Below are 25324 nucleotides of genomic sequence, written 5' to 3' on the forward strand. Positions count from 1 at the left end.
AATGCCTAGAGATTTGGGTGAGTCTCTCCGTGTCGTTCATGTTACTAACTTTTCTGGGTGCGTGTCTCTCTGGGTGGGGGGGTCTCTGGGTGTTTATGCACAAGCTGATTGTGATGTCACGGATGCCAACAGCAAAGAGTGTTGGGCATCAGCATTCTTACCCTGCCTTCAGTCTGCCAACTGGCCTGGTTGACAACGGCTGGTGACCCAAGGAGCTGCTGAGAGACGCGGACGATCCCTCTCTCAACAACTTCCAGAATCAGCTATTTCCACAGGTGTTCGAGGAAAAAAAGGATGAGTTTTTACAGAAGGTAATTCCCAGATTCTTTCCCTGCTCATTAGATCGCACATAACAGGTCGGTGCCTCCTTCTCCTCGGGTCGGGTGGGGACTCGTGTTGCAACAGTCAGGTCTCAACGTTCCGTATTGATTTGAATGTGGACATCTCTCAGTCCTCCTTCTGCCTCAGCCTTTCAGGTTCTTTGGAGGCAGATTTAGATGCTTTTATCTTTCAGCAGACTAGTCGGGGTGAATTTCCATGGATATAAGCGAAAGGGAAGATAACAAAACTCATGTCAAATTTAGATTGATATCTCCATCAATAGTATTTCCCTTGGAGTTGCCCCAATGCACTCCTTGCCTTCAAATTGTCAATATAAACCCTTTGTCTCATGTAATGACTGCCAAAGGTATGTGTATTGAGACAATATCGATCTCAGAATTTACATGATTGAAATACACATAAATGAGCTGAAATAATGCAGAAGAAATGAATCTTAAGATATTGAAAGTGATACAGCTCCACTCCCATCCCCTGGCTGTCATCTTGGTAGTTCTCTCAGAAAGAATCTCATGGCGATACATCTCAAAACTCTCTAGAAATTCTACTCTACCCCCTTGGGCTATAGAAAAGACATGTGTCAGTCCCCCTCTGCAATCCCTTTCCAAGAAAAGGGTTTCAATCAACTGTCGCCTAAATTTGTCATGGGTCTGGGTGTGATTTCTTTGTCATTCTTTTGGTGGCCTAACTTCTGACTGGATGTTAGAAATAATATGGGTTCATTTAAAGTTCATTTAAAGTTTACTGATTCTTTTCCCCATGCTAATACATTCCAGATTTTCAAATAGTTCAGAAGAAGTCAACATATTTGCAGCTGCTAATTCATCCTTCCAGACTCTCAAACCTTCTAGATGACAATCTTTTCTTCCTTCTCCTGGCTTCTCTGGGAACAGAGCTTTCTTGGTTTTCTGCTTGCCCCTATCTCTTCCCAGAGGCCCAACATTCTGTGCACAAAGGAGTGGGGTTAAGAAGGAAACATTTTTGCAACTAGGCCCAGGCAATGACCAGAGAACCTTTGCTCTTTCCATGTCCATCCACTGGCAGAGGAGGCATGAAATCTATGGGGTGAGAGTCAGACTAGGAAATGTAGCCAGCGACTGTGCTAGGAAGGGAGGAATTACAGATATGGCGGATGGAGGTTTCCTGTTAGAGAACAAAAGGAGAGAACCTGTGATGTGGTCTGTTCAAGAAAGGTTATGGGAAAGGGGGAACAGGGCTACTCGTGCCTCTCCACAAGGAAACCACAGACAAAGCATCTCCTCTTTGACAGGAGCAGCAACCTTCACACTAGCAGTTAAAGACAACTTTAGCTTCATAAAGTCATCGTTTCAAAGACCCTAAGGCCAGCCCTCATCATCTAGTCTGACCTCTGCAGAACACAGGCCCTAGAACTTCCCCAGAAGAATTCCTCTTTCACCATGGTCCCATGTATCTTCACCTTCAGCCCGGTCTAATCATGGGGGTAGAGTTCAGCGGTAGAGTGTTTGACTACACATCAAGTGGTCCTTAGTTCACATCCTAGTGCCCCCTTTGACGTCTTTGTTAATAAGCAGCAGGTTTCAAACAAACCAAAGGGAGTATTTTTTCACACAATGCACAGTTAACCTATGGAACTCTTTGCTGGAGGATGTTGTGAAGGCCAAGACTAGAATAGACTTCAAAAATGAGCTCGATACATTTATACAGGAGAAGTCCAAGAATGGCTATTAGCCAGAATGGGTAGGAATGGTATCCCTAGCCTCTGTTTGCCAGGTGCCAGGAATGAGCAACAGGAATGGATCGCTTGATGATTCCCTGTTCATTCCTTCTGGGGCACTCAGCACAGGCTACTGTCAGAAGACAGCATACTGGGCTAAATGGATCTTTGGTTTGACCCAGGATGGGCGGTCTTGTGTTGCTTATGTTCTTGGTTGTAGGAACCAATCGTGGCTATTACAGGAGCAGATGGCTTCAAAAGACCACTCTTGTGGATCTGGGAATCGTGGGAAAACTAATTCCCTTCCTTTGGAGAATGACAGAAAAACCCATTTCCTCCTTCTTTCTATTCCAGGCTTTGTTCCTTTTTCCAAAGACTCGCCTCTAGGGAGGACAGAAAGATCCACGTGCACAAAGTGCTCGTCAAACCTGCAGCAATTGAGGCCTGCTCTGGCCTCAGCCCCCAAGAACAGGCCTTGCCTGAGAAGCCTCAGAGAAGAAAATGCTCATGGACCATCCTGTCAGGCATGAAAAGACTCTGTGTCTGTTGCCAATCCCACAACTCGATGGCAGAGAGCAATGAGGAGAGAACAGCTTCCTCTCCAAGAAGGTGGACGCACCTTTCCCTGAAGAAGAAAGCAGCTGAGACCCAGGTGGAGGCAAAGGAGGAGAAGCTGCAGGAGACTACAGACGAAGTCGAAGTGGATCTTACAGGTGAGGATTCAATCCACATGGTTCGCGAGGAGCATGTGAGGAATACTCACACCAGTCACTCTACAAGCCTCAGACATCAGGGCCGTCTCCTGGGACAGTGATGGGTACCTCAGGCTCTGGAATCCATTTAGTGCCTGATTCTCTTGGAAAGGGTACAGAGGTCCATCGCTGAGGTGGGGAGAGCTGACAATGTCAGGTCACCCCCCTCTGGGGATGTGGCACGGTGGGGTGGGGAGCACTAACATTGTTCCAGGCTATAAGGAGAAAAGAGAGGCTGGACGTTGGAGGAAATCATTTATTTTCTCCTGGATCGAGTCCCTTTCATCAGGAAAATGCTCCAGAGGTCTCAGCAGGTCACAGCTGGGAACTGTACCAGAACTGAGTCATTCCTTCTTAGAATCATAGAATCATAGAATATCAGGGTTGGAAGGGACCTCAGGAGGTCATCTAGTCCAACCCCCTGCTCAAAGCAGGACCCATCCCCAACTAAATCATCCCAGCCAGGGCTTTGTCAAGCCTGACCTTAAAAACTTCTGAGGAAAGAGATTCCACCACCTCCCTAGGTTACACATTCCAGTGTTTCACCACCCTCCTACTGAAAAAGTTTTTCCTAATATCCAACCTAAACCTCCCCCACTGCAACTTGAGACCATTACTCCTTGTTCTGTCATCTGCTACCACTGAGAACAGTCTAGATCCATCCTCTTTGGAACCCCCTTTCAGGTAGTTGAAAGCAGCCATCAAATCCCCCCTCATTCTTCTCTTCCGCAGATTAAACAATCCCAGTTCCCTCAGCCTCTCCTCATAAGTCTTGTGTTCCAGTCCGCTAATCATTTTTGTTGCCCTCCACTGGACTCTTTCCAATTTTTCCGCATCCTTCCTGTAGTGTGGGGCCCAAAACTGGACACAGTACTCCAGATGAGGTCTACCAATGTCGAAGAGAGGAGAACGATCACGTCCCTCGATCTGCTGGCAATGCACCTACTTATACATCCCAAAATGCCATTGGCCTTCTTGGCAACAAAGGCACACTGTTGACTCATATCCAGCTTCTCATCCACTGTAACCCCTAGGTCCTTTTCTGCAGAACTGATGCCGAGCCATTCGGTCCCTAGTCTGTAGCGGTGCATGGGATTGTTCCATCCTAAGTGCAGGACTCTGCACTTGTCCTTGTTGAACCTCATCAGATTTCTTTTCGCCCAATCCTCTAATTTGTCTAGGGCCCTCTATATCCTATCCCTACCCTCCAGCGTATCTACTACTCCTCTCAGTTTAGTGTCATCTGCAAACTTGCTGAGGGTGCAGTCCACACCATCTTCCAGATCGTTTATGAAGATATTGAACAAAGCCACCTTCTTGGGGGGTTCAATGCAAAATGAGGCCTAGTGCTCAACACTGACAGGAAAGGGGTGCAAGGGGAGGGGAAGAGTAGACAACACCATTGATAAGAAACTGGCCCCTAGGGAAGAGGAAGCCTTGTGTGGTAAAAGCCCCCAGCTAAGAGTCAGGAGAGCGGATTTCTCTGCTGAGCTCTGCCAACAACCATCAGTCTGACCCGGGGCAATTCACTTCAGGGCTCTGTGCCCAACTTCCATCCTCTATAACCAGGGAGAAGACATGGAAAAGCAAAATGTTAAGAATGTTTCTTTCTGCTCCAGGGACGAAGAAGGAGCCGTCTGAGTCGAAGGGGAAGTGGGAAAAAAGAAGCCCAGAAGAACAGGAAGAAGAGCGCACTCCCAGCTCCTCATTAACAAGCAGCTCCCATATGATGATGGTAATGACGCTGTGTGGCTGTGCTCATGGAAAGCATCCCCTGCTGTGTGTATGAATATCTCCCAGAACTGGGATCTCTTGAAGAACTACCTGCCCCTTGCTCAGGGGGCTGAAAAGAAACACTTGTCAAGTAAGATCAACTCCAGCCAGTTTTTATCAGGTTTTCTGGGTTGCTTGAACGAGGCCCAGTTTGACAAAGGGGTTTAGACACCTAAAGAAGTACAGAGGTGCTTCAAAGGGATTGGCAGAAGTGCCTGACTCAGATGCCTAATTCTGATGCATTTTCCATGGCAGACAGGCACTGCTGAAAATCAGACCAGGCCCATCCCTGAACTTGTAGGAGTAACCCACATATCTCCTGGCTGAGGTGTTCTGGCCCACCCCGTAGCACCAGGACCACTTAGAGACGCAGAAAAAAGGAGTCTGCTCTATAGCCTTAGCTAACAGCCTCTTGGCTTTTAGCTCATGTGGTAGAGGCTCCTGCACTAAGCTCCAGAGGTCCCAGGTTCCATTCTGCCTGCCAACATCTGGGCTCTGTCTGAGTTACAAAAGCATCTAGACACCTTTGTAACTCTTCCTCTTAGGGACAGAGCACCCTGCAGCATATACAAAAGTCTGCAGTTCTGGGAGCTTCTGACACGCTGGGGGTCTGGACATGTATGCGAGAGTGCCACTGCGCTGTGCACTACTGCATCATAGAATATCAGGGTTGGAAGGGACCTCAAGAGGTCATCTAGTCCAACCCCTTGCTCAAAGCAGGACCAAACCCCAATTTTTACCCTAGATCTCTAAATGTTCCCCTCAAGGAATAAACGCACAATCCTGGATTTAGTGAATGCTCAAAGCACTGAGCTATCCCTCAGCTGTTGGCATCGAGGACAGACAGTGCTAATCCAGCGCCATGCAGAAGAGCTGCAGTAATCCCCAGGGGGTGCCATGAGACACCAGGGAAAAGGCCTCCAGCACCCCAGGTCCTGGGTTTAGGTCACCTTGGAACCAGGCCCCCTGGAGTAACATTGTGCCCAGTGAGTTCTGACCCACAGGGGTCTGGCCCCAGAGGCCCACGGTTTGGGATTCTCCTCAGCCAGGCAAACTTGCTCCTTCAGTCTCAGTTCCTTTCTGTCTTGCCGGTAATTCCTGCCCGTTTTCTGGCAGCGCCACAGGCTACGGAGTGGGGAAGAAAGAGGGCGTTTCCATTTGGGCCCTATTCTCAGTCCCTTTTTTCGCAGACACTGTGGGCTGCCAGAGTTGCTGAGGCAATCTCCTCAGGCACTCGCGGTGGGATGGGACATGGGCCAGGTTCTCCAGTGACCCCTCGGCTACACTCAAGGAGCAACTCGAATGGGCTTTGCAGGACATTGAGGCTTTCTCAGCAAAAGGGGGGTTTCCTGGGAGGAGGGGCTAGCGAGGGAGGAAATGGGGTGGCCCTTGGGGTCCCAGCGCTGCCCCAGAGGCTCCCGTCTCTTCTCAGGAGAGGGGGCCAGAGAGCTGATGAAAGGCCGAGGAAACCTTGGCACCTGAGGAGGCTCTTTAAGAAAAGGGCTCAGCCAGAGTCTCCAGGTTCCCACGGCGCTGCCAGCCTCCCCTGGGGACAGACGGTTCCAGGGCAGCTGCCCTAGGGAAATACTCGGTCCCAAGAGGCTTTGTCCCTGTTCATTGCAGACCCGTGGGGAGCAGCCTTCCTCAGCCCCACTCCACGCCCTGCTGCTGACAGCCGTGAAGGGTCTAACAACACCCACCCTGGAGAGATTTGGAGCTGCAGAGGAAGAGCTGAGGGCCATCGTATCTCTCCACGGAGACAAGATGGAGAGAGTAAGAGACACCCGCAGTTGGGCAGAGGGATGTGCAGAGAGGGGGATGGGAGAAGTTCCTCTCCTCGGAAACCATTCCTGGGACACTGGCATGGTATTGGGAGGTTGGCTCAGCCCCTTGCCGTTCATCGCTTGGCCGCGGGGATCCGCGGTATCAGGTTTTTCCAGTGTTCTCTGCCAGCTGGAGCTCTGACACTTCCCTGAGGACAGCCCAGCCACACTGAAGGTGTGTGACAGCCCCAGCCCTGGCAAGGCAGCACCTACATAGTCTGCTGATGGGCCTCCACATTAGGCTCCAGAACCAGACATGGTTTCCTCAGACCTGCCGCAAGGCCTTGTTTTTCCAGCTGAAGTATCAGGAAGAATTTGGCTTGGCACTTTACTCTCTCTCTCTCTCCCAAGCCTTCATCCTGTTGCCCATCCCCACTGGATCTGAGTGCCTCTCCCATGAATTAGATTGGCCTAGGGAGGTTTCTGGCAGACTTCATTTCTACATCCCCTGGGTAGGAGGCTCTCAGCGTCATTTACTCCCCCTGATTAAGGACTCTGCACCACCCTCCTGGGAGGTAGGAATTCTACCCATTTGACACCTGGGGAATGTGAAGCCCAGACACCTCCTTGAATTGCCCAAGCCTGCGCAGCTTCTCGAGAAAGGAATTAGGGTTCACATTTCCTACGGTCCTTTCAACATTGCCTTTAATCGCTCAGCCTGGGAATAGATGACATTCAAGCCCTTCTCCAAAGACCGCCTGCACGTGGTGCGTAAGTGCAGACTTATTCCCTCCCTGGGCTTTGGCTTTCCTGGAAACTCTGAGACTAATCTATGAACACAATCCTCAGCCTGAGCTTCCTCCCCAACCTGCCTGTTCCTAGGGTTTCCTGCAGGTCGTCCCTGTCTCTGCCCGAGTTCCCTCTTTCCAGCAGGTCCCTCAATCAGCAGATTGATTTGTGCAGGGCTCTAACTCCTGCTAGCAGAACAGGTCAACAGAATCCAGCCACCAGTGTTGTAGCTCCTGCTCCTTGTTCGAGAGATGAAAGAGCAATGACCAATTCCTCATGGAAGAGTCCTAGGGGTGGCTTGTCCCTTTAGGCTCTGTCTACGTGTGTTGCAAACTCTGTAGCAGAAGCCTGAAAGCCTGGCCTTATGGACTTGGGCTCCCAGGGCTCGCACTGTGGGGCCCAAAACAGCAATGCAGACTCTTCTGGGCTGGGGATGGAACTTGATCTCTGAAGCCTTGGGAGGAGTGTGGCTTCAGAGTCTGGGCTCCACTCAGGTTTTGTGTGCGTTTTTGAGCTTGAAGGTGCTAACCCAGACCTCAGGAAGACTGGGGTTCCTGGTCTTGTCAAAGCCTTTTTCTTGAGATTAGGGAGGAGCCAAGATGGGCAACTGAGGTCAGAGGTGGCTTGCAGGGCTGCCAGGAGGGCTTCCTTGGGAGAAGACCACTCATTGATAAATCCATCCCTCAACTTTCTGGCGTTCTTCCAGGTTGGAGACGTCGTGGGAGGGATCTTAATCTGGCTCGACAACAGCTGTGATCCCAGAGCCAGAAAAGCAGCGCTCAGGGCCTTGGCCTTGCTGGCTCGCTCCCACCCCAAGGACGTGGTTCTAACCTGTGTGGCTCACACATTCTCATCGCACAGGTAGGGAGCTGTTCTGTTATCCCCTCAGTCCAGTCGTTCTCTTCCTGCTCCTACTGACAGGCCACAGGCCGGGAAGGGTCCGTGGGGCTCACACAGTTGGAGGGAGTTCCCTGCTGTGCAGAGAGCTGTCCGTGCTTCCTCAGAGGAGATGGCCAGGCCCAGCCCCTGAGGAGCCAACCCCTCCTCCTGCCCTCCCCAGGATAGAGACCTGCCACTTTTCTGGAGAATTCCAGCATTGTCCTGATTTCTATGGGTCACCCCACTTCCTCTCAGATCCAGGACAGGGCCAATACATGACTTTGGGGCTCACTCAACATCCCTGGCTCATGAGGTCTGGCTGCTCCTTACTGCAGGAGAGAAGGCAGAGATGGAAAAGGCCCATGAGGCCCATCTGTCTATCCCCTGGAGACCAGTGCGGGATTGTTACCTGTCGCCAGACCCCCAGTTATTCCAGGGCTGAGCAATTGGTGACAAAATGCACTCATCCTTATGGAGCTGTGGGGCAGAGGTAAATCTCTTAAGACAGACATTTCCAGCCCTTATTGATGCAAAATAAAATAAAATAAACAAAAAAATCACCCCCACATGACCAGAGCCTAAATGCAGTGGAGCGAGCAGATAGCCAGCATCAACGGCTCTGAGAGGGGTGAGTGCCTCTTTTCATCTCAATAGATTGTTAAGTCTCAGTCCTGCTGGTTCTTGCTGATCACGTTGAAGAGTCAGCCAGCTGAGGGGTTTGTAACACAATCCCCATGTGCCTAGGGGCCGTGAAACCCAACTGGACCCTAGCCAGAGGTCAAAAGTCCAGCTTTCCTCGGCATCTTCTGCAATGCAGTTCTGCACTGATCTGAGACAAATTTGTGTCACACTGGAGAGCAAATTGAAGAGCAGCAGGAAAGAAATTGAACTTCTTACCCAATTGAGTTCCCAGAGGAATACAGTGTTGGTTTTAATACTTCTTTGAGTGTTTGATTTGTAAACCTTTCAGGTCTGAATTCCTTGGAACAGCCACAGTGCTTTCCAGGGGCTGTGCTCAGAAGCTACAGAAACTCGGCAGCGTTGGCACAGAATTTCAGTCAAGCTTCCTGAAGACCTGCTTCCAGGCCATTTGCTCTTGAGTTGTCCACCTTAATTCTCAATGTCCTAGGGCTTGACCACCATGTCCGACCTTCCTCACCAAACTTGGAAGTTAAATGACTGGAAGTCTTTTGTATTAATCTGCAGTCTTTCTCTGCAGATGCCTGTGGGGAGCAGCAGGACTTAGATCCACAAGAATGAAGGAGGGGAATTTCAGTCCTACTTCCCTTCCATCTCTGTCACATTGGGCTGTACAATCTCCCCTTCCAAGCTCCTGAATCTTCTCAGATCAGGGCATGTTCTGACTCACTGTCTCACCCTGTCCACCACACTGAAGTAGAATTGGGCTGCTAAGAGACACTTGGCCAAACACTGGGTCTCAGTTATACCCCCAAATAGCCAGAGGTAACTCCAGTGATGTCAGTCAAGTTCCTCAGGACTGATCTGAGTGTAACAGAGCAGAATTTTGCACAGTCTGAGCGTCACAGTTTAGTGATTATTCTGTGGTCAATACATGCTCACTGTCTTGGAAACAGTGGGTTAGCTTTAGAAACAATAACCCATTAGGGGAAAGGAATAAATACAACTTTCTCTGAAGGGACTTGCCCTGCCTTAGCCACCCTGCGCCAATGAGTGTCTCTTCTGATATTCCAAGCCTCTCCCTGGGGAGGGCAAGAGGTGGCCAAGCAGGAAAGGTCTGACTTGTGTTTCTGAATTTGCAGATGTGCCATTGAGTTGTGGAAGACCTTCGGTGAAGAACCACAGTTCACCAGGGAGGTGCTGCAGCAGCTGCTGGACAAGCTCCAGCAGAGACGCCAGGAGGAGAAGAGCAGCAATGTGTCTCTGGCTGTGAGTGAGATTTGAGATGTCACCTTGCGAACCCGACACCACAGGGAAGATGGTGCATCTGTGTGTGTGCGCGAGTTTCACCCCTTCTTAGCTTCAGGCCATGGCTCCATTACACAATGAAGCCGACGTAACTTACCTCGGCAGACAGCCGCCACAGCAATTCCAGCCCTGGTGTGTGTCCACACTTTGCTGCTTGTGTCGGCAGTGCACGTCCTCACCAGAAGCGCTTGTCTGGATTGTATGGTCAGGGTGGGGCATTGTGGGAAGGCTCCTGAAAGCCAGTTGATGTAAGTGATGCAGTGTCTATAATGATGCTGCATCGACCTAACTGCATCGACCTGGACTCTCTGCCACTTGTGGAGGTGGAGTTATGAATTTGGCATCAAGGGGCAGTTCTGACGATGGGAAGGAAATTCCATCGTTAGGTTGATGCAGGGTGAGCGGCCTTGCCTTGACCTAACTCTGTAGTGTAGACCAGGCCTTAGTGTGTCCTCGCCACTTCCAATCATACCGAAGAGGTGTCAATAAAGTTTCCCCAAGGTCAAAGTTACATATCTTAAGTGGTTTATCGGCTGGTACCCTGGCTCAGTTATTTTCTGCTCTAGATGGCCCTTTAGTGAGCAGGTGCACTTCAGGTGTCTCTTGGAAGTATCCAGGTTTCTGGCTCTGTAAACTGTGGCTAGAAATCTTCCCAACATGGGACTGTGAGAAGTCCAGTACTTTTGAATGGGCCAGAAACACTGGGCCTAGGAGAACGGATCTCCTCAGCATGGTTTCAGCCCTTCCAGTCACAGCTCAAAAGCCAAAGCACAAGCTCTGCACCATAAAGAGGAATAATGGGGAATAATGTCATCCAGACTCTTCTGATCTTTCCATCCTGCTTCCGTTCCAGGAATGGGTGAAGATTCAAGAGCCTCCAAATGTCTCCGGCCCTCTCAGGAGCCAATACTGTTTTGTAATACGCTGGAGAGGAAATGAGACATAACAAAAGGACAATAGCGAATGGCAATGGGGGAAGGTGGCAGATTGGGAGAGCTGAGTGAAATTCTTTCCCCCCTCCAGGCAATGAAGACCATTTACGAGGTCCTTTTCCTACGGGGATACCGAGAAGCCATCTTGGAAATGTATCCCCAGATGCTCATCCTCTTCGTCAGGCAAGTGCAGTACGTGATGGATCTGCACTTGCCAGGGACCTACATGGCCAGGCAGACATCCAGCCCCGAGGAGGGATCCAGCTGCCTCAGCCCCCTAAGGTAATGACTGAAAGGAAAAGGAAGAACAGATTTGTTCGGCTAAACACATGGGGTGTGTTCATGGCCATCAGTTGTTCGGGTGCTTTAGTTAGCCCAGGCTCAATTGGGTGCAGATCTCTCTTGAGGGAAAAGGATTGAGAGCCGTGTGTTCTTGTGAGTCACACTCACTCGTCTGACTCCGTCCACATCTGCTTTCCCGACACACTCAGGCAGCAGTCATGTTTGTGCATCCATCCACGTGTGCCACCCGCCAAAGTGTCAGTGCTTTCATCAGTGTCTGCTGAGCAAATCCGTGGGCCTCTCTCCCCGAATGCGGACAGAGCCACACCAGCAGCACACGGGGCCAGGCACCGCAGGGCGTCAGCGTCACAGACCGACAGGAGGAAGAGGGACCAGTTCATCTGGTTCTGTGGGCACAGTTAGGGGCTTCCATCTACACGGGAAAAACAGAGCGCCAGAAGACACCTCAGGTGGCATAAACTGATAGAGCTTTGCTCAATTACACCAACTAAGGATCTGGACCCACACGCCCGCTTGAGTCCTGTTACCTGTCACAGTAAAGAATCCAGTATTCAACCATAGTGAGTGGTGACACCAACCATCTAAAGAAGCTACAGTGTCACTAACTGGTTACAAACTCAATGAAACTGCAGTGTAGACAGGGTGTCACACTGGATCGATCCTTGGGGAGGCTAGCTACTGCTGAGCATGCTGTGTGTCTCAGGACGTGTGCAGATTTGCCATGCTGGGGGATGATCTCGTTGCTTGACACTGATATTTTTTTGGGGGGGGTCTTTAGCACCTCAGTGGAGGCTGTGAAGACTCTTTTCTCCATGCCCGGCTACTGGAAGGAATTTGCCAGCATCCAGTTTCAGCGGGGTTGGGACATGATAGCCTCCCGATATCACTACTCGCAGGGTGTTGGCCTGATTGCAAGGTAGGAGCCCAAAGTTTCCTCTTCTTTGGGTCTCTCTTGGGAATGGGGTTTCCGTGTGAAATATTCCTCAGATACAGGCTGCCAGCTCAGCCCAGCAACTCAAGAGGAACTCTCTCTGCCCATTGATAATCACAAGAGACTTTCTGTGCCATGTTCCAGAGCCATGATCGAGTTTGAGAACCCTCAGCTCCCTGCAGTTTTCAGAGAGGCAATCACCATCGTCCAGAGTCAGAAGGAGGAAGAGCAGAGAAATATCGCCATGGCTTTCTGCACTGAGGTGAGATTCATGAGTTGACAGGCACAAGTGGGCTTTCTGGAGAGCAGCTCAGGCCAGTAAGCTCTGGGGTACATTGTCATCAGATTAGCAGCCCTACCGCTAGCTACCTCCTCTCCGCACATGGATGGTTGTGGGGCATAGCAAAGAGAGGGAGGGAGAGACAGGGTGAGATTGCTCCTAGCTGGATGTGCCTCGATGGGGTTATGGGACAAGAAGCCATATTCCTCCAGTGCCCCAAGGCCATGCTTCTCTCCTCACCTTTTCCTGGGGTTCTCCTTTTCTTCTGCCCCACGCCTCTCTAACTGGCGCTCAATGAGGCCTGGAGATTCCCCTTTCCCTGGCGCTTATTTGTGACTTTTGCATTAGTCTAAATTTGGGAACTGAAACAGCAGCAAGTGGCTCCCTACACACCAGAGACTTTCCATAGGAGTAAGTGGCCCTTTAGTAAAGATGACTGTCCAGGGAACAGACCCCCACAGTAAGACCTCTGCTCCTCAACTTGATCTTCATTTGGCTCTTTCCAGTTTCTCCGGAGTCCTTCCATTGAAACCATCCTGACAAAAGCAGACCTCCAGGCACAGCTCATGGAATGGACCGAAGACACAAATCCCATCATACGGCGGCTCAGTCTGCGAGGCCTTGGCAGTATTGTCTTCCAGCCAGAAAAGGTGAGAGCCATGGATGGCCCCACAGGGGACCCAGGAAGCCGATGTCTATCCAATAGCTCAGAAATGAGAGTGAGATCCACACACAAGCTTTGTTGTTTAAAACAAAGCACTCAAATGGTGGAGGTTCTTTACTTAGCAAATCAAGGCATGACGTGCTCCCGGCTCCCGTGAGCTGAGCCCTGATTGCAGATGTGATGCAATGGGGAAGGCGGGGTGAGCAAAGACAAAGGTGACAGTGAGCAACTGGCACAGAGTTAGAGGAGAATGACTTTCTGCCCCGTTGGAGGTCTGTGCCCTCCGTGGTTTCTCATAGGTGGAAGTGTCCAGCATGTGCTCCAGGCTGTCACCTAGGATAGTAATGAGTTGCCTTCTTCATTCCGGCAGGTGCAATTCTTACGGGCCCAGCTGCCAGCAATCGTGGCCATGTTTTGTGACAGGGATGGAGGGCATGTCATGGAGGCCATGCATAAAGCTGCAGACATCATCTACCTCCTCAACAGGGAGGGGCTTGGCTCCATCTCCCAGGACATTGCCGTCAGCCTTCGCCCCTTCATTGATGACGTAAGGCTTGGAACCCCACAAGAAACCCATTCCCCCCCTTCACCTGTCTCTGATGCCCTTGTCTCTCTCTCCCCATCCCCTTCCTCCCGCCCCTCAGGCCTGCCATGGAGCCTGCAAGGAATGCCCCCGCCATGGGTGGGGAATCTCCTGCTGAGCTACCTCCCTGTCAGAGCTCTTCTCGCCAAAGCTCAGCCTCAGCATCATGCTCCCAGCCCCTGCTGCAGCCTGGCCTTGGGGAGAGGGGGCCTGGCACAGGGCAGATGACCAGCTGCCTGGAGAACACAGGCCCCCAAAAAGGTGGAGATTCTCAGCAGGAAAGAGGTGGGTCGGGAATGGCTTGGCTCTCAGGGGCACCGAAGAGCAAAAGAAATGCTGTCTTTTGGAGCAGTGAATTCCTGCCAGGCTCCAGCAGCTGCTTCTCCCCTTCCCCACACCAGTCTCCAGCAGCCTTCCCGCCTTCTCCCCTAATCTTCTCGGGTTCTAGGATTCTGTGATCTCCAGACAGAAACTGCCTCTGGGACACCCTGGGGCTGCACTGTCCTGCACAGCGTCTCAGGCCCTGCACAAGATGTCTATGGCGCTGGCCTGGTGGCCTCCCTGCTCCCGCCAGCCGAGTTAGTTCACACAAGGGAACCGGAGCAGCGTGCGCATAACAACTCTGTCCTGTTATCTTCTGATGCTGCCTGGCTTTAACTGGGTGTCCCCACCCCCTCTGTGTCATTGCCAGGAGAAGGGCAGTGTGCGCTCAGCTGCCATTTTACTGCTTGGCAACGTGGTGAGCAGGGTGCAGGACCTTGACAAACCCATTGTGCAGCAGGAAATCATCAACTGCTTGCTCCCGCTGCTGCTGCATCTTGAAGACCAGGATGAGAGTGTGGCACTGGTAAGTGCCACGGTCATTATTTCCTTAAGAGAAAAGAGCCAGTATCCCCTGGGGCCCCCGCTCCATTCATCGCCAGAGCCCCTTGCCCAAGGAGAGTCTTCTCCTCCCTGCTTCACTCCATGCTGGAGCCTAGTGCCTCATCCATCCTCACAGCACACAGCACAATTTGGAAGAAAAGCCTTCTTCTGGGAAAGAGGTGGGGCATAACGTAGCGGGGCCGGGAGTACTGCTGCTGGCCCCAGCACAGCCCAGGTCCTGCGTCCCCCTGAAGTGCGGGGCCCCCCAAAGCACAGGGCCCTGGGCAACCACCCCAAACCATCCAAAGGACAGGATGGCTCTGGCTCTCTCCGTTTCCTCTCCTCAGCACACTCCTGTGGAGAACAAATTACAGGAATCTCCACTAGCAGGAAAAGCAGGAGAACAAGGGACGGGGAAGGTTCCATGTCCCCCAGACTATCCCTCTCTCAGGGAGAACGCTCTTGGTCTCCCCTTCTCTTGCAGCCATGTAAACTGACGCTCTTCCGCTGCGCAGAGTTCCTCGGGTGGGCTCATTTGAAGATGCTGTTCCGCAGCATGGCCTGGGATGGATCCTCACAGCTCTTGAAGTGTGTCTGGAATTGCTTGGTAGGTGAATTCCTTGTGCCTTGAGAGTGGTGAATGGGGACTTGAGGAAGACCTTTCTAACCCCACACCCTGAGTACCCATCCGCTTCGGTCAGGTTGCAGGACCCCATTCCAGGCTCTCTGCTGGCTCATTTCGGCAGGAGTTACAATCCGTTCACATTGTTGATATTTTCTTCCACAACTCTCTGACCTCCAACCTTTTATCTTTTCAAATGAAAGCTGAGATTCTGGAGAAAACAATAGGAACTTCAGAGAGGTGCTGCTCTGGTGTATGGGTTCATATTGGCGATTGCCATGGCCTGGCTATATGCTTTGGCTTTCCTGGACTATTCGCTGTGATAAGAACATGTCATTTGTATATTGTGCATTTCTTCCTTCTTTCTTCTTAGATGCAGAACAACGAGAGCCACATCCCCAAATTCCTCTTCCAGGCCTTACAGTACCTGGAAAGCTCACAGACAACAATAAGACATTCAGCAGCCCAATTCATTGGTAAGCAGAGCAAATTCACTTCATCTTTTCTAAACGCTTCCTTCAGAGTCCTTTTCTAGACGGCTGCTCTGTTCCCTCCGACAACACCACAATCCTAAAATGGGGTGTGTGTGTGTGTGTGTGTGTGTGTGAATTAACATGTATTCCAAGATGAAGGGAAGAACTTCGCTGAATCGACTGCACCAACTTCCCCCCCCCCACACACACACACACAACAACTCTTTGGCTGTGTCTAGGGGAAACCAGCAGGATGTGAATTCAATCTCCTTTAGAAATCAGCCTCTCAGTAACTTTCTGGGCGTCTGATGCTTTCTCGAATGTGCTTTGTGAACAGATGTAAGGAGTGTATTGAATTTTCCAAGGGTGTCTTGGGGGAATGGCTGCATCATTAGCAGTTTTCAGCGAAGGATTTGAAAAGCAATGAGAGCCTTTGTATTCACTAAAAAGAAAAGGAGGTCTTGTGGCACCTTACAGACTAACAAATGTATTTGAGCATAAGCTCAAGAAATAAGCTCACGAAAGCTCATACAGCTCACAAAAGCTTATGCTCAAATAAATTTGTTAGTCTGTAAGGTGCCACAAGTACTCCTTTTCTTTTTGCGAATACAGACTAACACGGCTGCTACTCTGAAACCCATTGTATTCATTGTATGTCTAGGAAATACTATCCACCATTACTGCCATTTGTTGTCTGAAACAGTGAATGAACATGGCATCTCCCGCCTGTATGAAGGTAAGGAAATACTTCTGTGTGTTTGTGCCTCTGTGGGAAGTACAGGGGTTGAGCACACGGCCTGAACACAGCTTTGAATTTGTCCCTCTCAGTCTAAGGACAGCGTTTAAGGAAGAAGGATGGTCACGCGAGCTTTCATCGAGGTCCCACAATCTGTGTACGGGAGCAGGGGAATTCCATCCCTAGCTCCTAGTGTAGACGTACCCTTAGAGCTATGTGGGGAGACTGTCTTCAAAAGGTCAGAAAGTCTCTAAAGGAAGGCATGACCGAATTGAAAAGGGCTGTTGTTGTTAAGGATGCTGATGATGATGCTGATGACGATTATCATCTGTAGGGAAAGATTTATCACCTGCCCTCCCTGGAATGGAGTGATTGCAGGCCAGGGAACTTCACTCCCAGATTGGTTATCAGCTCATAGGAAATCCCATGAGGGCACATGGGAAACACTTTTCCCTATGAGCTCCTATGGAATGAAGGCACAGGGCCACAAAGGATTTCAGGAGACGTTAGGAGCCTAAATCCCTTTGTGGATCTCACCCTAAATGTTGGATGGTTTAACGTGGCTGCTGCTGTCACTTTCCTGTTCCATCCAAAGAACAAGTGCCCCCAACCGTCTGTGTGTACGGGTATGTGTATGAGTGCATGCCAGCAGAGGGGGAAGTTATGCAAGAATGGGGTCTCCTCTCCGTCCAGAGCTATTTTGGGAGGAGCGGAGTGGTTGTTCTTGTGCCCTTAGAATCTTGGGTAGCTAATAGCATGGGGCAAGGGCCATCTGAAGGGGAGGTTTCCTAGGTACCAGTCACATCAGCACCATGGGGTTTTCAACCCATTTCCTCTTGGTTTCAGCTTTTCACGAAGTGCCTTTTAAATCGGACAGGACCACATGGTACATCCTTAACAGACATTATAAATGGCTACAGAAGCTTGCAAATCTCGTGTTGGGATCTGCATTCGACTAGGGAACCGGGACTGACACAGAAGAGCACTTTGTCCTGCTATGGTAAATACAACAGACGCTTCTCAACTTTTTGGTGTCCCTAACCTCTGTTTGACAGAGGCTGGGAATGGGTGACAGGGGATTGATCACGAGATGATTGCCTGTCCGTTCTTTCCCTCTGGGGCACCTGGCATTGGCTACTGTTGGGAGACAGGATACTGGGCTAGATGGACCTTTGGTCTGACCCAGTGTTGCCTTTCTTATGTTCTTATGTTTGGAACTGGGGCTGAACAATGAGGTGGTTATCACCAGATGACCCAAAATTATGTAGATTAGTCGGGCCTAGAGAAGACTCGGAAGAAGTTCAAAGGGATCTAAGAAAGCCAGGTCACTGGACAGCACAATGGCAGATGAAAACCAGCGCTGACCAAGGCAGGGCCATACACATGGAAAGCAGTGAGGTGAACGACTCCTACATATAGCTGGTGTCAGAAGCCAAAGCACGGCTGGTTGGGCCCAGTGGTTGGAGCAGTGGCGCTGGGGCCTAGTGGTCAGAGTGGTGGAGGTTGAGCCAAGGGGAGCCAAGGGTTGGAGCCGGAGTCAGGAGTCAAGAGCAGGATTGGAACAGGCTGGGGAGTAGGGCAAGGGCCGGATTAACGATTCCCGGATAATGGGAGCTGCGGGGGGGCAGAGCCTACAGGCAAGATCAGCCCCCAGGACCGAGGTTCCCAGTGCAGTGCTCGTCGTGGCAACGTGGCTGGGGGGAGAGAGGAATGGCAGCGCGTGGAGCCACCTCGCCCCCATCCCAGCCAGACAGAGCCGGCCCGGCCAGAACGCAGCACACAGGGGTTTAGTGGCTGCAGCTCGGGCCCCCCTTAGCCCTACTCCTTTCCTGAGTGCACCATTGCCCCACTTCTGCCCCATTCCCACACACTGTTACAGGGCAGAACCCTGGAGCTGATCTCTGAAATCTCTCTCACTAGAAGGAAGTCACTGCAGAGGCAGGACAACCCCACCTTTGGGCACCATGTAGGACATCTCATCCCACTGCACAGAGCCCTACATTCACACAGCTTCTCGCCTGTGATTCCCTCACTCATCAGAGCCAGGCGGAGAGAGGAGAAATTCTCCCAGACTCCCCTTAACCATTGCCAGCCCACAGGGTAGCGGAGGTTGCGGGGGGTTGGCTGCTCTCTTTAAGAAATGCCAATTCTCAGGGAAGCTGCAAATGAACATTAGCAAAGTGGGGTGGGGTTGTGCCAAGGAAAACTATCCTGCCTGAAGGTTTTGTTCTTCTCATTTGTGTTCCTGCCCTTTCTCTCCCTCTTCCAGACATCTAGAGGCCAACAGGAGCCAACTGAGCCCACCACTGATCCCATCTCTTCTGAGACGGCAAAGCAGCTGTTGCATGGGAAGGAGGAGACAGAAGAGGCAGAGCAGCATGTGCCGGGCTGTACCAGCCACACATAACCCCATAGTCTAGGTGGAGAAAGCCAAGCCCCTCCCCAGCCCTGCTGGACATGCTCCAACTGGAGAACCAGTGTGAAAGGGAGCAGCTCAGCTCACGCTAGGCAGACCGCTGAAAATGGAGGATGCATACTGTAGGCTCCAGTCCAGAAGCAGCTGAAGCCCCTGACTGCAGAGCCCTGAGGCGCCGAGACCCAGCCGCGTCCTTGGGTGCCTGCAGACATGCAAGGGAGATCGGAGTCTCTGCGAGTTTCCCACGCCGGGAACCCAGAGACCCCCAGCCCATGGCCTAGAGACATCTCCTAGGATGTAACCTGGGTGAACTAGCCATTGTCATGCCCAGTGTTGCATCCCCACTGACTCAATGGCAAACACATTGGCCACGGACGAGGCCCTGGGTTAGGACCCGATGGAGTAACGAGGGACTGGGTCCCCCTGCCCTGGCCGCCATCCATCCTTGGGTGGCTGCCCATGTCCCCATTGCGCCACTAGACTGCACAGCCCCAAGAGGAGGGGCAACCATCTTGTCTCTGAACTCTCAGCCAAGCAGCCCTGCACTGAAGGGCAGCTATATTGACTCTGGCCATTGGGCCACACAGCACTGAGGGAGAGAGTAGCCATATTGTCTGTTGCCATCGGGCCACACAGGTGTGAGAGACAGCACAGCCCTGTGGACTCTGAGCGTTGGGCCACACAGCCCCGAAGGACAGGGTGGCTGTACTGACTCTCGGCGTTGGGACACACAGCACTGCGTAGGAGGGCAGCCATTTTGACACTGGCCATTAGGGGAAACCACCTTGAGGCTAAGGGCAATTATTGATTTCAACCATGGGCCCTCGCCCCTTCACCCCTAAGGCTTCAGTGAGAATGACACCATGACATAAGACTTTTGGGGTCAAGATGCAAACAGTGGTAGAAGCAAGGAGCGGCATGCAACCCCTCTAAGACCTCCTCCCACTCCTCAATCAATCAGGGAGTGTTTTATCTCCATTGATCTGCCTCAGGAATGCATTTGAGCAATTGGGAAAAGTTCTGCGGCAGAGTGACCCATCCAGAAGTGGGTCATCTGACCCCCCTCCGATTACTCCTCCCACTTGGGGTGGGCCTCAGCCCCTTAGGACCAACCAGAGAGGGGATTTCACAAAATAGGGTAAGTGCCGTGGTGGGGTGACCTGCCCGCAAGAGGGGTCCATCACCCCTCCATGAAATCTCCCCACCGTCCTCTACTAATCGGTCAGGGTTTTGCACACACCCTTTAGGCCATCCCAGAAGGGAAACGTAACGATCACAATAGGTAGTGCCCGAAGGTCTAGGCCAGAAGCCGCCGATCTCTAGAGCTCCATGATTGCATTGCTGGCAGCATCATCCTGGAAGTCGCAACACAACACTGCGTGGAAGAGCCCGTCTCGTTCCAAGGATGTCTTTTGAAGAAATCGTGGCCTAGACCTTCAGGCTATACCTGTTCTGAATTGATACACGTTTCCCTTCTGAGATGGCCTAAGGTGGGAGTGAAACCCTCGCCAACTGCTAGAGGGTGGTGTGGGGATGTTTTAGAGGGACCACAGGGTCCTGTTGCGCGCAGGTCAATCCATTGTGGCACTTCCGTTATTTGGTCAAATCCCCTCTCAGGGGGATCCTACGGGGCTGACGCCCACTTCAGTTGGTAGAGGACACAGAGAGGAGTTCTCAGAGGGCATATACAACCCCCTTCTGGATGGGTCACCCTGCACAGCAACTTTTCCCTATTGGTCAAATCCAGTCTCCGGGTGTGTAAAATGCTGGTTGCCCCTTCCAAATTTTCATAAAAGAAGGGAAGAAAGGCATGTACCTTTTTGGGTTATCTGTCAGGTGGCCATCTTGGATTTGGGGAAAGAATCTGGTGACCTTTTGCCATTTGCTATATTAGTTTGGGTTGGGAAGCACACTCTCAAGCACTTATTGAAACTGGGTAGATAGGGTCTAACATCCAGGCAGAGACGACGCAAAGAGGGATAGGAAGGGTTTTTAGTTAGGTCTACTCACCCATTCCTGTGTTCATCATGAAGTCCCTCCCTGACATCCAATGTCAAGAGAGCAGCAACCATCCATTGCTGTCCCTGCAAGAGAAGGGAGAGAGAACATCAACATTCCCTCATGGCTGTCATTGTTGGGAGACTGGAGCATTTCCAGAGTTAAAGTTTTGTTAATCCACCCCGTAGTGTGGATACTAGTCTAATAGGTTATACTGGCTGTAGAATGACTGTGCCTAATAGGGTACAAAATGTGAGCAAGGCCAAACAGCAAAAATTAAGATGTTTGTACACCAATGCGAGGAGCCTAGGTAACAAAATGGAGGAACTAGAGCTACTGGTGCAGGAAGTGAAACCAGATATTATAGGGATAACAGAAACATGGTGGAATAGTAGTCATGACTGGACTACAGGTATTGAAGGGGATGTGCTGTTTAGGAAAGACAGAAACAAAGGTAAAGGGGGTGGAGTAGCATTGTATATCAATGATGAGGTAGAATGTAAAGAAATAAGAAGCGATGCAATGGATAAGACAGCGTCCGTCTTGGCAAAAATTACATTGGGGAAGAAAACTAGTAAAGCCTCTCCTACGATAGTGGTTGGGGTGTGCTATAGACCTCCGGGATCTAATTTAGATATGTATAGAGCCCTTTTTAATGTCTTTAATAAAGTAAATACTAATGGAAACTGCGTGATCATGGGAGACTTTAACTTCCCAGATATAGACTGGAGGACCAGTGCTAGTAATAAGAATAGGGCTCGGATTTTCCTAAATGCGATAGCTGATGGATTCCTTCATCAAGTAGTTGCTGAACCGACTAGAGGGGATGCCATTTTAGATTTAATTTTGGTGAGTAGCGAGGACCTCATAGAAGAAATGGTTGTAGGGGACAATCTTGGCTCAAGTGATCATGAGCTAATTCAGTTCAAACTAAATGGAAGGATTAACAAAAATAAATCTGCAACTAGGGTTTTTGATTTCAAAAGGGCTGACTTTCAAAAATTAAGGAAATTAGTTAGGGAAGTGGATTGCACTGAAGAACTTGTGGATCTAAAGGCAGAGGAGGTCTAGGATTACTTTAAATCAAAGCTGCAGAAGCTATCGGAAGCCTGTATCCCAAGAAAGGGGAAAAAATTCATAGGAAGGAGTTGTAGACCAAGCTGGATGAGCAAGCATCTTAGAGAGGTGATTAAGAAGAAGCAGAAAGCATACAGGGAGTGGAAGATGGGAGGGATCAGCAAAGAAAGCTACCTAATTGAGGTCAGAACATGTAGGGATCAAGTGAGACAGGCTAAAAGTCGAGTAGAGTTGGACCTTGCAAAGGGAATTAAACCCAATAGTAAAAGGTTCTATAGCCATATAAATAAGAAGAAAACTAAGAAAGAAGAAGTGGGGCCGCTTAACACTGAGGATGGAGTGGAGGTTAAAGATAATCTAGGCATGGCCTAATATCTAAACAAATACTTTGCCTCAGTCTTTAATAAGGTTAAAGAGGATCTTAGGGATAATGGTAGCATGACCAATGGGAATGAGGATATGGAGGTAGATATTACCATATCTGAGGTAGAAACGAAACTCAAACAGCTTAATGGGACTAAATCGGGGGGCCCAGATAATCTTCATCCAAGAATATTAAAGGAATTGGCACCTGAAATTGCAAGCCCATTAGCAAGATTTTTTAATGAATCTGTAAACTCAGGAGCAGTACCGAATGACTGGAGAATTGATAATATAGTTCCTATTTTTAAGAAAGGAAAAAAAAGTGATCCGGGTAACTACAGGCCTGTTAGTTTGACATCTGTAGTATGCAAGGTCCTGGAAAAAATTTTGAAGGAGAAATTAGTTAAGGACAATGAAGTCAATGGTAAATGGGACAAAATACAACATGGTTTTACAAAAGGTAGATCGTGCCAAACCAACCTAATCTCCTTTCTTGAAAAAGTAACAGATTTTTTAGATAAAGGAAATGCAGTGGATCTAACTTACCTAGATTTCAGTAAGGCATTTGATACCGTGCCACATGGGGAATTATTAGTTAAATTGGAGAAGATGGGGATCAATATGAACATCAAAAGGTGGATAAGTAATTGGTTAAAGCGGAGACTGCAACGGGTCCTACTGAAAGGCGAACTGTCAGGTTGGAGGGAGGTTACCAGTGGAGTTCCTCAGGGATCGGTTTTGGGACCAATCTCATTTAATCTTTTTATTACTGACCTTGGCACAAAAAGTGGGAGTGTGCTAATAAAGTTTGCAGATGATACAAAGCTGGGAGGTATTGCCAATTCGGAGAAGGATCGGGATATTATACAGGAGGATCTGGATTACCTTGTAAACTGGAGTAATAGTAATAGGATGAAATTTAATAGTGAGAAGTGTAAGGTTATGCATTTAGGGATTAATAACAAGAATTTTAGCTATAAGTTGGGGACGCATCAATTAGAAGTAACGGAAGAGGAGAAGGACTTGGAGTATTGGTTGATCATAGGATGACTATGAGCTGCCAATGTGATATGGCTGTGAAAAAACCTAATGCGGTTTTGGGATGCATCAGGAGAGGTATTTCCAGTAGGGATAAGGAGGTTTTAGTACCATTATACAAAGCACTGGTGAGACCTCACCTGGAATACTGTGTGCAGTTCTGGTGTCCCATGTTTAAAAAGGATGAATTCACACTGGAGCAGGTACAGAGAAGGGCTACTAGGATGATCCGAGGAATGGAAAACTTGTCTTATGAAAGGAGACTTAAGGAGCTTGGCTTGTTTAGCCTAACGAAAAGAAGGTTGAGGGGAGATATGATTGCTCTCTATAAATATATCAGAGGGATAAATACAGGAGAGGGAGAGGAATTATTTCAGCTCAGCACCAATGTGGACACAAGAACAAATGGGTATAAACTGGCCACCAGGAAGTTTAGAATTGAAATCAGACGAAGGTTTTTAACCATCAGAGGAGTGAAGTTTTGGAATAGCCTTCCAAGGGAAGCAGTGGGGGCAAAAGATCTATCTGGCTTTAAGATTCTACTTGATAAGTTTATGGAGAAGATGGTATGATGGGATAATGGGATTTTGGTAAGTAATTGATCTTTAAATATTCAGGGTAAATAGGCCAAATCCCCTGAGATGGGATATTAGATGGATGGGATCTGAGTTACTATAGAAAATTCTTTCCTGGGTATCTGGCTGGTGAATCTTGCCCATATGCTCAGGGTTTAGCTGATTGCCATATTTGGGGTCGGGAAGGAATTTTCCTCCAGGGCAGATTGGAGAGGCCCTGGAGGTTTTTCGCCTTCCTCTGTAGCATGGGGCATGGTTGACTGGAGGGAGGCTTCTCTGCTCCTTGAAGTCTTTGAACCATGATTTAAGGACTTCAATAGCTCAGACATGGGTGAGGTTTTTCATAGGAGTGGGTGGGTGAGATTCTGTGGCCTGCACTGTGCAGGAGGTCGGACTAGATGATCAGAATGGTCCCTTCTGACCTTAGTATCTATGAATCTATGAAAGCTCCAGTGGGAGAGAACCAAAGCCCTGAGCAACCCTCTCAGCAAGTGAGTGTGCTCAGGCAGCTCCCTGGGCAAGTCATGTTCTTAGCACAGGAATGACCTCATGCTGGTCACTTGGGGATGGACGCCCCACACAGCGGGGCTGACTCAGCCGCGTCCTCCCCTCAGCCCCTGCCCCACTCCACCAGGCAAGCAGCCTGGAACTCAGACTCGGAGCGTGAACTGTGTACCTGACCTTTCAGAGGAAAGCAGTCACACAGACAACCCCTTGGGGACATGGGGTGGTGGCAGACGGGCTCTCCCTCCAGGCCCCAGTGCATAAGTCTTGTTTTACCCTGCTGGGCTCAGGCACATGTGATCCCCAGGGGAGAGGGAGTTGAGATTTACCAGGACATCCATTTTGACATACTTGTGGAAAAGGACGGTATCTCCTGAAGGCAAAATTAAGTCCCTGCCTCTGTAACAACCAAGGATTTGAATCCAAGGAGCCTTTTCTGAGGAACAAAGTCTAATTCTAATTCTGAGGAACAAACCGGGGAAAGGGGCAGAGAAAGAGAGTCAAGGAATGAAATGGAGAAAATACAGGAAGAATTTCTTGCAAGGGCGAAGTGTAATGAACAGAATCCAGAATATTCTCTGCACACCTTGTATAACTCTGGACCTGATTTTCTTCCGCACTGACGACCCTTTCCCTGTGTCTGGCCGTGTCTAGAGGGCTTTATTCCCTGCTCCAGCCCCTTTACACTGCCATGAACGTAAAGGTGTCATGTCATTTTAGCACAAACAAGAATCAGACCCACCTTGGGTGTCCAATCCCCCCTCTGCACACCCAGGGTTTGTTTTTCAAAGGCTCTGAGCACCCACAGATCTAACCGAAGTCAGTGGGAGCTGCTGGTGTCCAGCACTTCTGACAATCAGGTGCCCAGGGCTTGTTCCATCCAGGGCTCTGGAAGCATTTAGTACACGCGGCGGTACAGGGGGCACAGGAGGCTCTGTTTGGGGAGGTTCACACACAGGTGCCAGAAGCTCGCTAGAAGTTGGGGGGCCACCGGCGCTTAGATCATGGCCCTGTCACCAAGGCCCCG

General features: G+C 50.1%; 2 protein-coding genes across 2 annotated transcripts in view; both read left to right on the forward strand.

Annotated features, from left to right (window-relative positions):
- Positions 1–25324, forward strand: part of LOC119854513 (class I histocompatibility antigen, F10 alpha chain-like) — a 100623-nt gene that overhangs the window by 42032 nt on the left and 33267 nt on the right. The window lies entirely within an intron of this gene.
- On the forward strand, positions 85–19571 carry LOC122460079 (maestro heat-like repeat family member 5). Its single transcript, XM_043514006.1, has 15 exons — positions 85–311; positions 2390–2748; positions 4407–4522; positions 6184–6333; positions 10962–11152; positions 11952–12089; positions 12249–12366; positions 12891–13034; positions 13419–13595; positions 14323–14478; positions 14980–15102; positions 15491–15593; positions 16252–16326; positions 17173–17326; positions 18596–19571. Exons 1-14 carry the CDS (start codon positions 295–297, stop codon positions 17283–17285), a joined length of 1980 nt encoding a protein of 659 aa, XP_043369941.1. The 5' UTR covers positions 85–294; the 3' UTR covers positions 17286–17326; positions 18596–19571.

Source organism: Dermochelys coriacea, chromosome 4, assembly GCF_009764565.3.
Source record: "Dermochelys coriacea isolate rDerCor1 chromosome 4, rDerCor1.pri.v4, whole genome shotgun sequence".
Classification (NCBI taxonomy): Eukaryota; Metazoa; Chordata; order Testudines; family Dermochelyidae; genus Dermochelys; species Dermochelys coriacea.

What these genes read in the sequence shown, in the direction of transcription:
- LOC122460079 (XM_043514006.1), top strand. An exon ending in GGTGTTGGCCTGATTGCAAG is followed by an intron (nt 12,090 to 12,248) that starts GTAGGAGCCCAA and finishes GCCATGTTCCAG; the next exon opens with AGCCATGATCGAGTTTGAGA. An exon ending in TTCGCCCCTTCATTGATGAC is followed by an intron (nt 13,596 to 14,322) that starts GTAAGGCTTGGA and finishes TGTCATTGCCAG; the next exon opens with GAGAAGGGCAGTGTGCGCTC.